General features: G+C 40.5%; 1 protein-coding gene across 1 annotated transcript; it reads right to left on the bottom strand.

Annotated features, from left to right (window-relative positions):
* Positions 1 to 4,247: 4,247 nt before the first annotated feature.
* Positions 4,248 to 7,430, bottom strand: LOC311061838 (schlafen-like protein 1; the record flags this gene model as incomplete). Its single annotated transcript, XM_084080535.1, has 4 exons — positions 7,312 to 7,430; positions 6,728 to 6,875; positions 5,218 to 5,612; positions 4,248 to 4,595 (listed from the first exon to the last, which is right to left on the bottom strand). The coding sequence occupies exons 1-4, from the start codon at positions 7,351 to 7,353 to the stop codon at positions 4,248 to 4,250; spliced, it is 933 nt and encodes a 310-aa protein (XP_083936661.1). The 5' UTR covers positions 7,354 to 7,430.
* Between the last annotated feature and the right edge of the window lie 7,437 nt (positions 7,431 to 14,867).

Here is a 14,867-nt window from a genome sequence, read left to right as displayed (position 1 = left end):
ATTGAATAATCTTTTATATTTTAATACAACAATAAAACATGTAAAACACCTAATAGTGTCCACGAAGATAAAATAAAGCTAACGGCTAAAGCTAGCGCAAACTGCGCATGCTCAGTCCTCACAGAGATTGGTTTATAGTTTAACCGTACGACGGTGACTCGCGACGAAAACAGCCGAGCTCGTAGATCGGCTGTTTTCGGCAACGCACGTTCATAAATTACCTACACTTGGTAGATCACCCACCAGAGGGCGCTATTATCCACTTTATAGCACATTTTGCATCACAATGAGACTCAAAGCACAGAGTGTGTATGTGATGATGAACCACAGGAGGGCGACACTGAGCCGTTTGTCCTTACTGAGTGTCGAAGGAGACAACAGGAATGAGCTTTGTAATGAAAATAATAGCCGATCTACAAGCCCCACAACGCGTCGCATCCGTGAGGCGTTGTGGGCTTGTAGATCGGCTATTTTGGGCGCTCGACACCGTCATACGACGGTGCACAAATGTACCGAATGGAAAAGTAACTTTAAATGAATGGATGTGAAGTAAAATAGTTGTTCTATGAATGAATGTGAGTGACATTATGTTCTGTGTTAGTTTAGTTAGTTAATGAATTTGTTTTGTTTGTTTATTGACATTAGTGTATAAAATTAATATAAAAGTATACCGGTACAACAGTTGTTAATTGATTTGATTCTCTGACCCCCTGACCGTCTGTCTGTCTGTCTGTCTGTCTGTCTGTCTGTCTGCCTGCCTGTATAGCTGTCTGTCTGTCTGTCTGTCTGTCTGCCTGCCTGCCTGCCTGCCTGCCTGCCTGCCTGCCTGCCTGTATAGCTGTCTGTCTGTCTGTCTGTCTGTCTGTCTGTCTGTCTGTCTGTCTGTCTGTCTGTCTGTCTGCAGGCCAATGTATTGATTAATAAACTACAGTGACCCTGAAATAAAGGACAGTTTATTTCTCCATGTCAGTTAATATATCACATCCATGTTTAAATGCTTTATACTTCTACTAGCTTACAGATAGTCATTTATACTCCACTATATTTATTTGACAGCTTTGGTAACAAGTTACTTTGTAGATTTAATAAACAATATATTAACCAATGAAGCCCTGTTTTATAGCCTACTGATGAGATAGTAGGCCTACTCATTTATCAGCTTCAAGTGTTCCACTTCCAATTGTATCTGCTCATTTCACAGAGGAAATAACAGAAGCACAAAAAGACAAAAAAGCACAGATTCTCCACAATGTAGGCCAGACTAGAACAGACAACATGATGACTTTGTAATAGCCAGTGGTGAACAGTAACAAAGTACTTTTACTCCAGTACTGTACTTCAGTACATACACTACATTAATGTCAAAGACAAATATTGTACTTTTGACTCCACTACATCGCTAGGAAGGATATGGAGTACATTCTGAATTTAAAAAGTAGTGAAAATATCAGATCTGTGTCGTGAGCTTGAAGATACGTGCTATTTTCACTATTATTGATATTTGTTGAGAATTTCTGAAAAGTACTTAAAGGGATATTTCACTTTCAAAAAAACATTTGGTCATTTTATCATCTACTCAGGCCCCCAGACAGTTTTTAAGTTGCTTGATTCATTATTTAGATATTTGATATTCATTTTATCCAACACGCCCCCTTCCTATATAAACCCATTGTAACTTCAAACTCCAGTTCAACATGTTAGATTCATCAAAAACACCCGTCCTTGGTTCTGGTGACTCATCCTGCCCTCCTAATGCGTGAGGGGGGCGTGTTTTTCCGATTACTTTTTTCATTTATTTTATTTAATTTTCTTATTGTATTTTTTGTTTTTAATTTTCCAAAAAGAATATTAAGAATAAATGAAAAAAGTAATTGAAAAAACACAGCCCCCATCAAGTCACTATGTGACTACAGTGCTTGATGTGAATGGCCCTTTTAACATCTGCAAAAAAAACAGCTAAGAATAAAACAAAGTATTACAGTGACAGTGGACAGAAGGAAGTTACAGAGTTTTGGACCAAGCATGGAAATAGCTTGGTCACCCTTTTGCTTTAACCGGGTGTTTGGACTTTGAGAAGCCTCTGGTCAGAGGAGCTCAGTGGTCTGGTGCTGTCAGGGGGGCCAGTTTAGTTTAGTTTAGTTCGATCCACATCAACAATTAGTAATTGTTGATGTGGATCGAACTAAATTACACAAAAACGTACCACACTATTATCCATTAATTCATGTTGTTTGATCGAAAAGGCTGAAGCTCAAAGCTTATTTATGCCTATATCCTTCCTACATGTTGATTTAACTTAGTTACATCATTTATAAAGTTCATATTGAATGAAACACTCAAAATATTTCAGGTTCCAGGTTTATTTGTTGTTTTATTGTTTTTTACCATGTGGCATGAGATTCCATGATATTCCTTACAGATAGGTCATTTATAAAAAATAGTTGTTTATGTCTTGTGAAAATAGTTGATTATGTCTTGTGAATAGAGTTGTATATGTATAGGTCAATTATAAAAACAAATAGGTAATTTACAAAAAAAGAGAAGGCAGAACACTCAAAAATATACAATATATCCATTCATGTCTTCATTCTTATACACATATATACACCCGAATGTGTGCAAATACTAGGGGTGTGCCGATATATCGTCCCGCGATATATCGCGATACGTTTTCGCGACGATATGTATCGTTTTGGGAAAAAAAAATATCGTTTTTGAATTTTTTTTTTTTTTTTTTTTTTTTACAATCATAATAATCAGGCATGCAAACGGCCCCGAAGTGAAAAGAGTGACAACATGTTTTTTTTTCGGGTCAGGTGTCATACTATTTGGATTCAAAACGGCTATTGTAGCTGAAAAGCTACAAGTTTGCATGTCTGAATAATGCAAAAACAGAATTATTTGTTTGCATTTTCTTTTTTTCTCCTCCATATATTTTCATAATAAAAAAAGTGCGTATCGTATCGTATCGAAATCGTATCGAAGTTGTGAGCCAAATATCGTATCGTATCGTTTCGTGAAATTAGTGTATCGGCACACCCCTAGCAAATACGCATATACACATATTCTAATATACATACAGTTATATACAACCGCCAACACTACCACATCACATCATACCCCTCAACACATCAATTTCCTAGAGCTGTCTAGAGCTAGAATGACAACCAGCTCATTTTCTCAAGCTGTAGATGAATACAAATGTAAAATATAAAAATAGCAGTGTTGGCAATCTCCATCTCCAAGTGCAATAAAAGTCCAACATGTCCAAAAGTTAAACATTGGTATTGCTACAGACGTCCTCCACACAGTCTTTCATTCCCAGGCCCTGCTGGCATACGTTTTGAGGTGGTTTTGGTTTCCTGAGTTGGGCCATAGACCTAAACCATAATTAAGCAATATTACACGAGAGGGTGTGCTTTACCGTCATTATTGGCACGCCAGTGATGTGGTCAGGAACGAGGCGCAGCAGAGTTCCGCAAGCATCAATGAAGTGCCAATAATGACAGTAAAGCACACCCTGGAGTGTAATATTGCGATTATACAACAGTTACCAACAAAACACATCCAAATGTATTCATATTGTGGGGCAATTCATAATAAAAATGTTTGGCTATTATCCGTTTCCCTGTAAAGAGAAGAGTTTATTTGACTGAGACATTAAATAGTCCCTGTAGCAGCGCTCTGAGGCAGCGTCTCATCAACACAACTGATTCCACTCACTGCGGAGTGATTTATTAATGTGATTAGGCCCGTGCTATCATGCTGGTTTGAAGCACGGCTAGATAGCTATTTCAACCAATCAGATTGCTTGGTCGGAACTACCTGTTGTATAATCTTGCATCGCACATGGGTAGAAGTCCACCGTGGTGCATCCCGCTTTGTTGGGCGTCTATTAGTCTGGGAGACTTCGGCTCAGAGCCTGGACAGCAGTTCTGCGTTCTGATTCAAATCAGCCAATGAAGAAAAGGGGGCGGGATCCACATGCAGTGGGTGTTGCATGTAAATAGGAGCGACGGGAAGCAATTTCTCCTTGACAGGCGGCACCTGTCAGCGGGGAGTGTTGGGCGGGAGGAGTAGGAAGAAGGCTCTACGTCCTCCTGGTGGGGGCTCCTCACTGGCAGGTGAGTCAGTAGGATACGACAGCAGAGACAACACAGAGATGTGTGAGAGGAGGAATTAATTGGCATGACGACTACATTGGAGAAATAGGGGGGGGGGGGGGGGATTTTGATTTCTCCATCTCGTTAGTCTATGATCATCTTGTGCATCTTGTCTTGAATAGGCTTTATCTCCCTGCCGTGCGACTCCTCATGGTGTGGTCGCCCCACAGTGCTGTTTTCTCCACCTCCAGACGTGATCCTCCTTCTCAACACCCTCCTTTTCTCCTCCGTCGGCGTCTCAGTGTTTTGTGGCAAATCCCGAAGGGGAGGTCGATCCTGTGAGCTCTCCTGCTGTCTGCTCAGACGCTCATTTTCTTTGGTCAGACGCAGAACTCGCTTGGTCAGACGCTCATTTTCTATGGACTTCCGCTTATTTTCTATGGATAGCTGCTTCTTTTCTTCGGTCAGCTGCCCCACCTCATCGGTCCAATTCTGCAGACAGACAACATGCGCTCATTAATCGACCAATTAGGGTTTGAGGTGGTTCCCAACCTTTTTCCTCTGAGCCCTCCTACTTACTGACAAAAGCTTAGACCCCACAAATGCGAGCATTAATCTGGCAATGAAATATATTCATATAATATGATATAATAATTATTTACATTGCTAATGAAAATATAGTGATGTGTAATTGTTAATTATGCAATTATTAAAGTATAGAAATATTATAGTATACAATATGGTATACAATTGATTTTCTCTTTTGAATAGCTTATTTAATGCTAGAAGGGTAGGCTAAATAAGCTAAAAGCTTCAGCCTACGCCTTTTCGGTCAAGCAGTTTTGTCTTTTATTGTACGACATGCCATGTGTGTGTATGGTTTATGAGTTGACCGAAATAAACTTTAACTAACTAACTGTTTCTGACAATAATTAAGTGCCCCAAATATGGATGAACCTCAGAGCACACATTGAGGGCTGATCCATTACATACAGTAACTGGTATGTGTGTGTTAACCAGGGTGTCTACAGGTATCAGGAAGTTACATTACATTTTGGTCCTTTTTGTACATCCCTACTTCATGGACTGTGTTTATACTTCAGTGTTGTCTTACCTGTTCAGACCACTCCTGGATGGCAGGGATGTTCATGGTCTCCACACTTCCATCCCTCCTCCTCCAAACCGTTCCCGTGTCTGTCTGGTAGAGCTTTCTGAGGACCGTAGGAGGTGTGAGGGTGAGGCACAGCACCTTGAGGTCCTTATCGTCTCCATCTTCCTTCACCACAGGCACGAACTCCAGAGTGAAGTTATTAGGCTGGACGGGAGGGTTGAATTTCGGTAAGATACCATCTGCTATCAGCCGGAGACGGTCCTGTAGTTTATGATCAATCTTGAGCCCCAGCACCCGGCCATCATCATCCACCCCCACCATCAGCCGGCCCCCCTCGCTGTTCAGGAAGCCACAGGCGTATTTGCGCACATCTTCACCAAAACGCCTCTCATAATCTTCTTTAAAGACAGAAGAAAACTATTTACAAACATACAATACATATATAACTATTTACAAACAGTCAATCAACATCAACCAACCTCATATTCACTGTTGACAGCGTGTATATATTATCTACTCATTCTACTGGCAATAGAGGTATGATATTCATGCATATATTAACTGGTGATAGATTGTACATTTATACTTTTTATTGATGGAATACAGTCCCTATGTGTAAACTCAGTCAAACCAAGAGCAGATGTTTACATTTACACTAAATGTATTAATTTATTTTATCCTTTATCGATCTATTCTTACCATACAAGTTATGTAAATCTTACATATTCTATATTTCAAGTATCAATAACAGCTTATTTGTTGTTCTTAATTTCCTACATATTATTTCCATACACCATTCATTCTTACCCTGATAGTGTTGATTGAAACATTTAATAATTCACCATAAATACAACTTGGATGAGCTTTTTGGTGTTAAGGGATATTTCACTTTCAAAAAAACTTTGGGTCATTGTATGATCTATTCAGGCTTTAGTGAGCCCTCAGACAGTTTTTAAGTTGATTGATTCAGTACTTAGATATTTGATATTCATTTTATCAGACACGACCCCTTCCTACAAACTTCAAACTCCATTTTAACATGTTAGATTCATCAGAAACACCCGTCCTTGGTTCTGGTGACTCACCCTGCCCTCCTAATACGTGAGGGGCCGTGTTTTTTCCATACGTTGTTTTTCATTTATTTTTAATATATTCTTTTTAAATGAAAAAAAAAATAATAAAAAAATATATATATAAAAATGTAATTGAAAAAACACGGCCCCCTCACGTATTAGGAGGGCAGGGTGAGTCACCAGAACCAAGGACGGGTGTTTCTGATGAATCTAACATGTTAAGATTTTGTTTGAAGTTACAATGGGTTTGTATAGGAAGGGGGCGTGTCTGATAGAATGAATAGTAAATATCTAAATACTGAATCAAGCAACTTAAAAACTGTCTGGGGGGTTCACAAAGGCCTGAGTAGATGATGAAATTACGTTTTTTTTAAGTGAAATATCCCTTTAAGTGCATCTTTTCATATCACAAATCTATATCTTCTTCTCTGAATCCTTACCTCCTCCTTGTTTGAACTCCATGGTGCGAGTTTCGCTGCCAATGTGTTGATTGTAGAAGAATGTTTTAACATGCTTAACATCGTCTAGAGATCTGCTGAGTCGTCTAGTTTTAGGCCTCTCTCGTGTGTTCTCTGGCACTGGAATTGCCTATAGATACAACAACACAAAAAGGACATCAGACTGTTTAAGTATAATTGTTAATGATTAATGGGTGTCATTTATCACAGTGCTTTTCTGAATGTGCAGAAAAAAAAGAATTCTGATTTATTTTATTTAATAATTCAGTAGAAGCACAATGAAGAATTGTTTTATTAGTACAAGACAACATTTTTCAGAGTGAGTGTGTGAGTGAGTGAGAGACACAGATCACACTCTTAACGTCTCTTAACTTGCCCCTCCAAAGTTTACGAAACTTTCTAAGTAAGGAAACATGAGCTTTACAAATAAACTTCCCTTTTGCCTTGCTTATTTCCTCATTGACTCTTACACTAATCCATAAGCCCTCCTGTCATCTCACTGTTACTCACTTCAATTCAATCTTATCATATTCATAGTGACAACAAGTTGTCTCAAGACAGTTTACACTCACCATAGATCTCCTCCTGCCTTCAGGGGGTTGGTGCATCTTTCTTATCAGAGCTCTGGGGAGTTTTCAGTATTTAGGGTCTCAAACCTGCAAAGACACGAGAGCAGAATTATGAGACAAACATCAGTGGGTAATTTAGCACACTATCCATCCATCCACACCATAGTATGATTGTATGTGATTCATACATGGTATTATAATATGGGACATCAGTCTGTTTGAGCAGATAAAGAACACACTGAGGCTTGCAGATATGACATCAAGTCTAGAATGATGGGTGGACTGATGGGTGAAGTCCACCCATCAGTCTGTTTCAGGCTGCTATTTCAGCTTTAGTTTAGGTGCTGAGCTAAATGGGACATACCTGTCCCAGACTAGCCTGGGCAGCATTCCATTTTCGGGTATATGATCCGGTCGGGAGCGGAAGTAAAAAAAAGAAAAAGTGGCCGGATAGGCAGAACCGGAAAGACGTCTCACCCCAAAATAGGTCCGTGCTAATAAAATCCTTGATACGGCATTGTTTAGCTTATTTTTTAAATGTAAATGTGCGTGCACTATCCGGAGACTATTTAGCATCGGTATTATCCCACGGGGAAACTCTATTCCATTTAAACCGCAAAACCGGATAGGCAGAACCGGAAAGAGGATTCTTTTTTCTTTTTTTCTTTCAGTAGGCGTGGTCTAGACCGGATCATATGTTGTCTTCTGGAACGCAGACCAGGCTTTCCTCCGAGGTGGAAAGACTGGTGATGCGAGGTTAGTCCCAGACAGAGCTGGTATACCTGTCCCAGACAGAGCTGGGCCAGAGCTGGTATAGCCTGACTTGGCCAGACAATCTCACAAGGGCAATCAATTTTTTTGTGCAATGGCAGATTTGTCTGGAACCAGGCAAAAAAAAGGCTGGGATTCCGAGGCTAGGCTAGAGCTGGTAGCCCTGTTTGACTAAAGCCTGATTTATACTTGTCTCGCATCACAAATAGCTGATCTACAAGCTCAGTGTCACGTTGTAGTGACATTATGCTCATGCTGACATATTATATTCAGCAACATTTGGGAGGGATTGTTTTTGTTTATAAAACTCCTTTAATGCAGTTCAGAAATCACTTCACATTAGAACAAAATAATGCTGAATTTCTATTTTGAGAATGTCATGCCATGTATTTGTGCTGTTATGGTAATAGAACAATACTCATTTATTCCAAAGCTTCTGCTGTCACTTATATTGAAAAATAGATAAGTCCTGTCTGCTTCACATGTGTAAAGGGTTGGGTTGCCAATGAACTGTGTTTCTGTGGACATGCTAACGTTGTTTAGCCAGCTAGCTGCTAGCGACATGCTAACGTTGTTTAGCCAGCTAGCTGCTAGCGACATGCTAACGTTGTTTAGCCAGCTAGCTGCTAGCGACATGCTAACGTTGTTTAGCCAGCTAGCTGCTAGCGACATGCTAACGTTGTTTAGCCAGCTAGCTGCTAGCGACATGCTAACGTTGTTTAGCCAGCTAGCTGCTAGCGACATGCTAACTTTGTTTAGCTAGCTTCGACTTGCCCCGTTACGGGATGAGGTCCTACTAGATCTCCCAGAAACGGTAGAACGGCCGCAAAGGGTCCGCTGTTTACCCTTTTCACCACATCATATCCAAACACTAATGATAGACTCCAAACAGTACATATGTCTGAGGTTTGGTCCTCTATGTCCAGTACCCACACTACTGCTAGCGACATGCTAACGTTTAACTAGCTGCTAGCTAAACAACGTTAGCATGTCGCTAGCAGCTAGTGTGGGTAACTACCACAACAAACCAGACCGCTAGGATCATATGGGTTCAGGTTGTGCTTTAAATAAACATCCATGATGGGACATCCATAAATAATAAATAATAATAATACTGTAAAGGGAGGCACGGCTTATTAAGTGAACAAAAGGCTGAATGCAGCCAATAGAGAATCTGTGCTCTCTGACTGACAGCCCTGACACCGTGTCACTGTGTGTGTGTGTGTGTGTGTGTGTGTGTGAGTGAGTGAGCATAGAGGTATAGTGTGTATTAGTGTGTGAGAGGTTTGTAATGAGTCTGCAGGCTGTAGAATTCCTCTCTGACTTGATCCAATAACAGAGTGACATGAGGTTTCACCGCAGAGTTTACCTCACATCAGATCAGATCACATGACATATCCTCCATGCCTCACTACCATTCTGTAAACGATACTTTTAAGCGGTTATTAACTATCTCCATGCCGCTCTTTACTCTTTAAACACATCGTCGCTAGTGTAAATAACTATAGTGTAATAATTACCTATTATTAAGGAATACAAGAAGACTCACCTCAAGACAAACTCACCTCAACTGAAAAAGGAATACTCACCTCGGGGGTAGGAACAGTCACCCCGGGGGGTGGGTAAACTCACCTCAGGACCTGAGAACACTCACCTCGGAACACTCACCTCAGGGGTAGGAATACTCCCCCCGGGGGTAGGAAAACTCACCCAGAAAAACTCAATGGTGTAATGCCACGGTTCTCAAAGTGGGGTCCGCGACGCATAGCCAGGGGGTCCGCGAAAATATTTCACAGATATAAAAAAAAAGTTTTGATAAAAAAATATTTTTTGATAAAAAATATTTGTTGATAAAAAATATTTTTTGATTAAAAATATTTTTTGATTAAAAATATTTTTGTATTATTATTTGTTTTTATGGGGGGGGGGGGGGTTAGTGAAAGTTGCATAAATTATTACTGTAATGGTGTGTGTGTGATATGAAATGTGAGCTTACAATAATCACAGTAATCATGTTCCATCATATTCAAAGGCTTTTGCAGAGAAATGAGACAGACTCCAGTCACTTTCAAATTAGAGCACTGCAGCAGGCAGGTGTGTGCGTCTGTTTCCAGCTGACGCTTGTTGACGCTCGTTAATGTTATAGGCATCAGAGGCAAATGCTTTTGCACTGTCAAATAGGCCAACATCTAATCTAAGATTAGTGGGACTCATTCAAATGACCACCAGTGAGTCCCGGGACTCACTTAATTAAAAACCTAACATCACTGTATACATATTAGATGTATTTGATATTTATTAGATATTACAATAGTGAAATGTATATCTAATAGTAACTAAAGTTCAATAATGCTTACTATAGTGAAATGTATCTATTAGTAACTAAAGTTCAATAATGCTTACAATAGTGAAATGTATATCTAATAGTAACTAAAGTTCAATAATGCTTAGCTAAATGTAATTTAACAACATAAATTGACATTGGAATGTTCATTTCTCTGGGTTCCTACCTTTGTTTGTTTGTTTGTTTGATGGGGGCACAGGAGTGAAGGGGAGGAGGGGGGTTGACCACTTAACACTAATATCCCACTTAATGATTCATTGTTTGATATCTAATAGGTGGATGGGGCAAGGTGTGGAGCTGGAGACACATAGCAAATGACCATGCTATTTGCTATTTGCATTCCTTGTTCACTTTTCTGATGAAATCTACCTTCTTTTCTGATGAAATCTACCTTGTATTTAAAGCACTTTAATTAGCTAAATGTAATTAAACATCATTATGAAAGCATTCTGTGAAAATGGAAAGCTCACATTATGAAAGCATTCTGTGAAAATGGAAAGCTCACAAGCCGGTAGATCTACCTTTTTACCTTTTCTGATGAAATCTACCTTGTATTTAAAGCACTATTTAAAGCACTTTATTAATTCTATACCTTCAAAGAAAGAATTTAATCCAGATATGGAGTAATCCAGATATGGATTAAACATCATAGCTCACAAGCCGGTAGATCTACCTTTTTACCTTTTTTTAAACATTGGGGTGAGTATTCCTACCTCTGAGGTGAGTCTTCCGAGGTGAGTGTTCTCAGGTCATGGGGTGAGTGTTCCTACCCCCCGAAAATCTTGGGGGTGAGTATTCCTACCTCTGAGGTGAGTCTTCCGAGGTGAGTATTCCTACCTCTGAGGTGAGTTGGTTTTGAGGTGAGTCTTCTTGATACCTTATTGAATATATAAGTATTGTTGTCTACCTATTGTACATTAACTTACCTTGAAGCAGTCAATTGAAAACTTTCTTCAGCGCCAGTCAAGTCAACGAGAGTCAACAGAAACATCTGGAAGGAAGGAAATCCTATAATATCAGCCTATGATAGCGGTAATGGTGGAAATATTACCGCCCCCTCAGTACAGCTGTTCTGGGAGGGCGGTAACGTGAGCCGCCGCGAATCCCTGGTAAAGTGAGCCCCCGTCCTAGCCTGGTTCCAGATGAATCTGCCATTGCAAAAGAAAATAGCCCTTGGCAGATTAGGTCTGGCCCCTCTCAATAGAGATTGGATTTCCCTCCCTCCGAAGTTGTGAGGGACCAATCAGGGCCCAGTATGCAAATATGGGGCGGGTTTATCACCAGAGGCATTTTTTTTATTTGCTCCTCGGAAATGCAGGTTCCACACAGAGATTCCAGACTAATATCTACGCAGTGATATTAGTTTGGCCATGCCAGGCTACCCCCGTCCGTCTTGTCGACCAGAATCAAGGCTCCCAAATACTGCAAAAGCAGGCAAAGGTCCTGTAAGATACACAGCAGCATATCACTTATTTCATCAACACGATGCTCCCTAATGCTGGACCTGCATTTATGTAATGTAATGTAAGTCTCTTTGGATAAAAGCGTCTGCTAAATGACTGTAATGTAATGTAATAAGTTAATAAACATTCATTAACCAATGAAGCCCTGTTTTATAGCCTACTGATGAGATAGTAGGCCTACTCATTTATTTTATTCTTTTTTATTTAATTAATTCCTATTTGACTTGTTTATCCTGTACCCTGTATGAGCTCTCTCTCCTGATTGGATGACATTTGTATCCCGACCTGAAAAAGTATTGTCTGTTTACTAAAGAGCTGGAGAGACCCGTTATTGAATAAAAACACAATATAGAGCTATTTAACACTTATGTAAAAACAATATCTTACAGTCCTTTAAATGGTTAATGGTTCAGTAGATACAAAACACATCTGCACACAAATGTCACGTTTATAAAAATGTATTCATATAGATGTATTTATCTATATACTCAGTTATATGAATTCAGTATATATGTATTTAAATCTATGCATACTGCACATCTTTCACAGAGGAAATAACAGAAGCACAAAAAGCACAGATTCTCCACAATGAAGGCCAGACAGGAACAGACAACATGATGACTTTGTAATAGCCAGTGGTGAACAGTAACAAAGTACTTTTACTCCAGTACTGTACTTCAGTTACAGGTACATAGTAAAAAGCAGTAATATTTGACCAGAAGTATCTGTACTTTGACTCCAGTCAGTGACATTATTACAATCATCATACTGTATTTTATGAACAGTGATATCTAGATATTGAACGTTCATGATGCTGATCTAACAGGCTGTACAGCTTTTATTTTTTATTAAACACAGGTTCTATTTTTCACGTTTCCATGAGAGTCTGAGCTGCTGTGAAGCAAAAAGAAAAGTAGAACCGACTCACTAATGTTTGAATGAAATGTTAAGAAAAGTCAACACAGTCTGAACACAGTGAATGAAATGTTAAGAAAACTCAACACAGTCTGAACACAGTGGATGCTGATGAGCAAAGGGCCGTTCACACCAAGACCAAGAACTAATGTGTGCACCTGATTCGGATGCTATCAATGCATTGAATGGGACATTATCACCTTTTATTAGACCATTGAATGGGCGAAGTAGGCGACCTACTTACCTGCCTGCGATTTATCAGACCATTCATTGGGCGTTATCAAGACATACTGACCTACCAACGGAGATGACTTAAATAGTTCAGTTTCGGTTTTGGTTGTTTTGGTTTGGGACCATGACGGAGGCGCGCAGGCTCAGGCGAGCTGGAGCCCCGTGAAGGACCACCGAGGGAGCTAAAGCGACGAGTTGCCGTCCTGAGCGGTGCGACGCTCGCCTGAGCCTACTCAGCGCCGTTGGAGTTATGTACCGATAGAGTTATGTACCGATAGGCACAGAATGGTAAATCTTGTTGTGGGGACTGCTCCGCCTCCAAAGGTCAGTAGCTCCTGATTACGCCCAATGAATGGTCTGACAAATCGCGGGTAGGTCCGTGTATCGCCTACTCGTCACCTACTCGCCCATTCAATGGTCTGATAAAACGTGATAATCTCCCATTCAATGCATCGATACTGTAGCATTCGAAGCCGGTGATGTATCTCATATAATTTCATTCAAATCGTTGTCAAGTCACACAACTATAAAGGAGACAGTGGTGAACATATAGTTATGGTTATTGTTATAGATGTAGTTACAGTGCTTGATGTGAACGGCAAAAAAATAAACGGAATAAAGAATAAAAACTAAGTCGTTTTTACCGCCGATGTGATTATTATCTTAATGCCTAAGTTACTCCGTTGGAAGGCGTGTCGTGAGCTTGTAGATCAGATATTTATTGGCACAGGGACACCTTCGTATGACTTAACACCTAAACAGCTACTGATTCAGTCCCTGGTCCATGACATCGATGCATAGACCCCCCCCCCTCCTCCCCCCCATCAGTATGGTGGAACACCAGGCCATGTTTGATCACACAGCCCAAATGACACGTTCCACAGACAACCTGGATTTAACACATTTTCATTAAAAAAGACAGCATAGCAGACATATTTACATTATGTTGAAATCAAAAATCGCCTTCCTTTCCTTACGACGTCATTTTCCGGCGTTTATTATTCAGACCGCTTTGTAGCTTATAACCTATAACCTATAAGCTATAAGCTGTTGTCCTCATAGCTCTATAAGCAGGGGTGCACATAACTGGTGCGCAGGTGCGCATGCGCACCCAAAATAAAAAATGCGCACCACATCAGACGACGCGAGACGCTTTTGCGTACCAACAGCTGGGACAGGAATTTCCAAGCTTTTATTTTTTAGCAAAACTAAAAAATAAAAGCTTGGAGATCGAGGCTAGGAATTTACTTCCTGAAGCCACACTCACAATCACTCTAAAGCACCCGTCGGCCCCCCATGTACAGCCATTAGGCGCAGGGGTAGAGGACGCATGCTGCACGTGATTGTATGAGTGTTGACTCGCGTCGCCTCGCGTCGCCTCGCATTGCCTCGCTGCGTGCACGCAGGCAGCAGCGGCTGTTAGAGGCACTCGTCACCGACTCACCGATGATGAACGCACCGTAATGGTGCCAAATATGCCGTGAACGTCACAATCTGGCTGATAAAATCAGCGCAGCAGCACAGGGCACCAACCTTGGGGGCTTTACCTAACAGCGTGAGAAAAAAAAAACGGCGAAAAACGGCGGAATTTAGAAGCAGAGCGTCCTTTTTCCTCATAGCAGCTGGTTCTCATTCCTAAAGGAGGCACAACTCTCCTCTGACTTCACACATCATTCACTAGCAAGCGTTAGGAGTTTACAAATGGCCCCGTTTTCTCGCCAAGCAACAACATCCATCCAAAAGAAAGACTTTGTACACAGCCTGTAAATAACACACAGCGTGAAGAAGCTTCTATGACACAGCCGTGAAGTCATCGTCGGCACATATTT

This window comes from Gymnoscopelus microlampas (genome assembly GCF_963454915.1).
Source record: "Gymnoscopelus microlampas genome assembly, chromosome: 15".
Taxonomy (NCBI): Eukaryota; Metazoa; Chordata; class Actinopteri; order Myctophiformes; family Myctophidae; genus Gymnoscopelus; species Gymnoscopelus microlampas.
The sequence above is the reverse complement of the archived record's forward strand: the minus strand, read 5'-3'. Positions and strand labels throughout refer to the sequence as shown.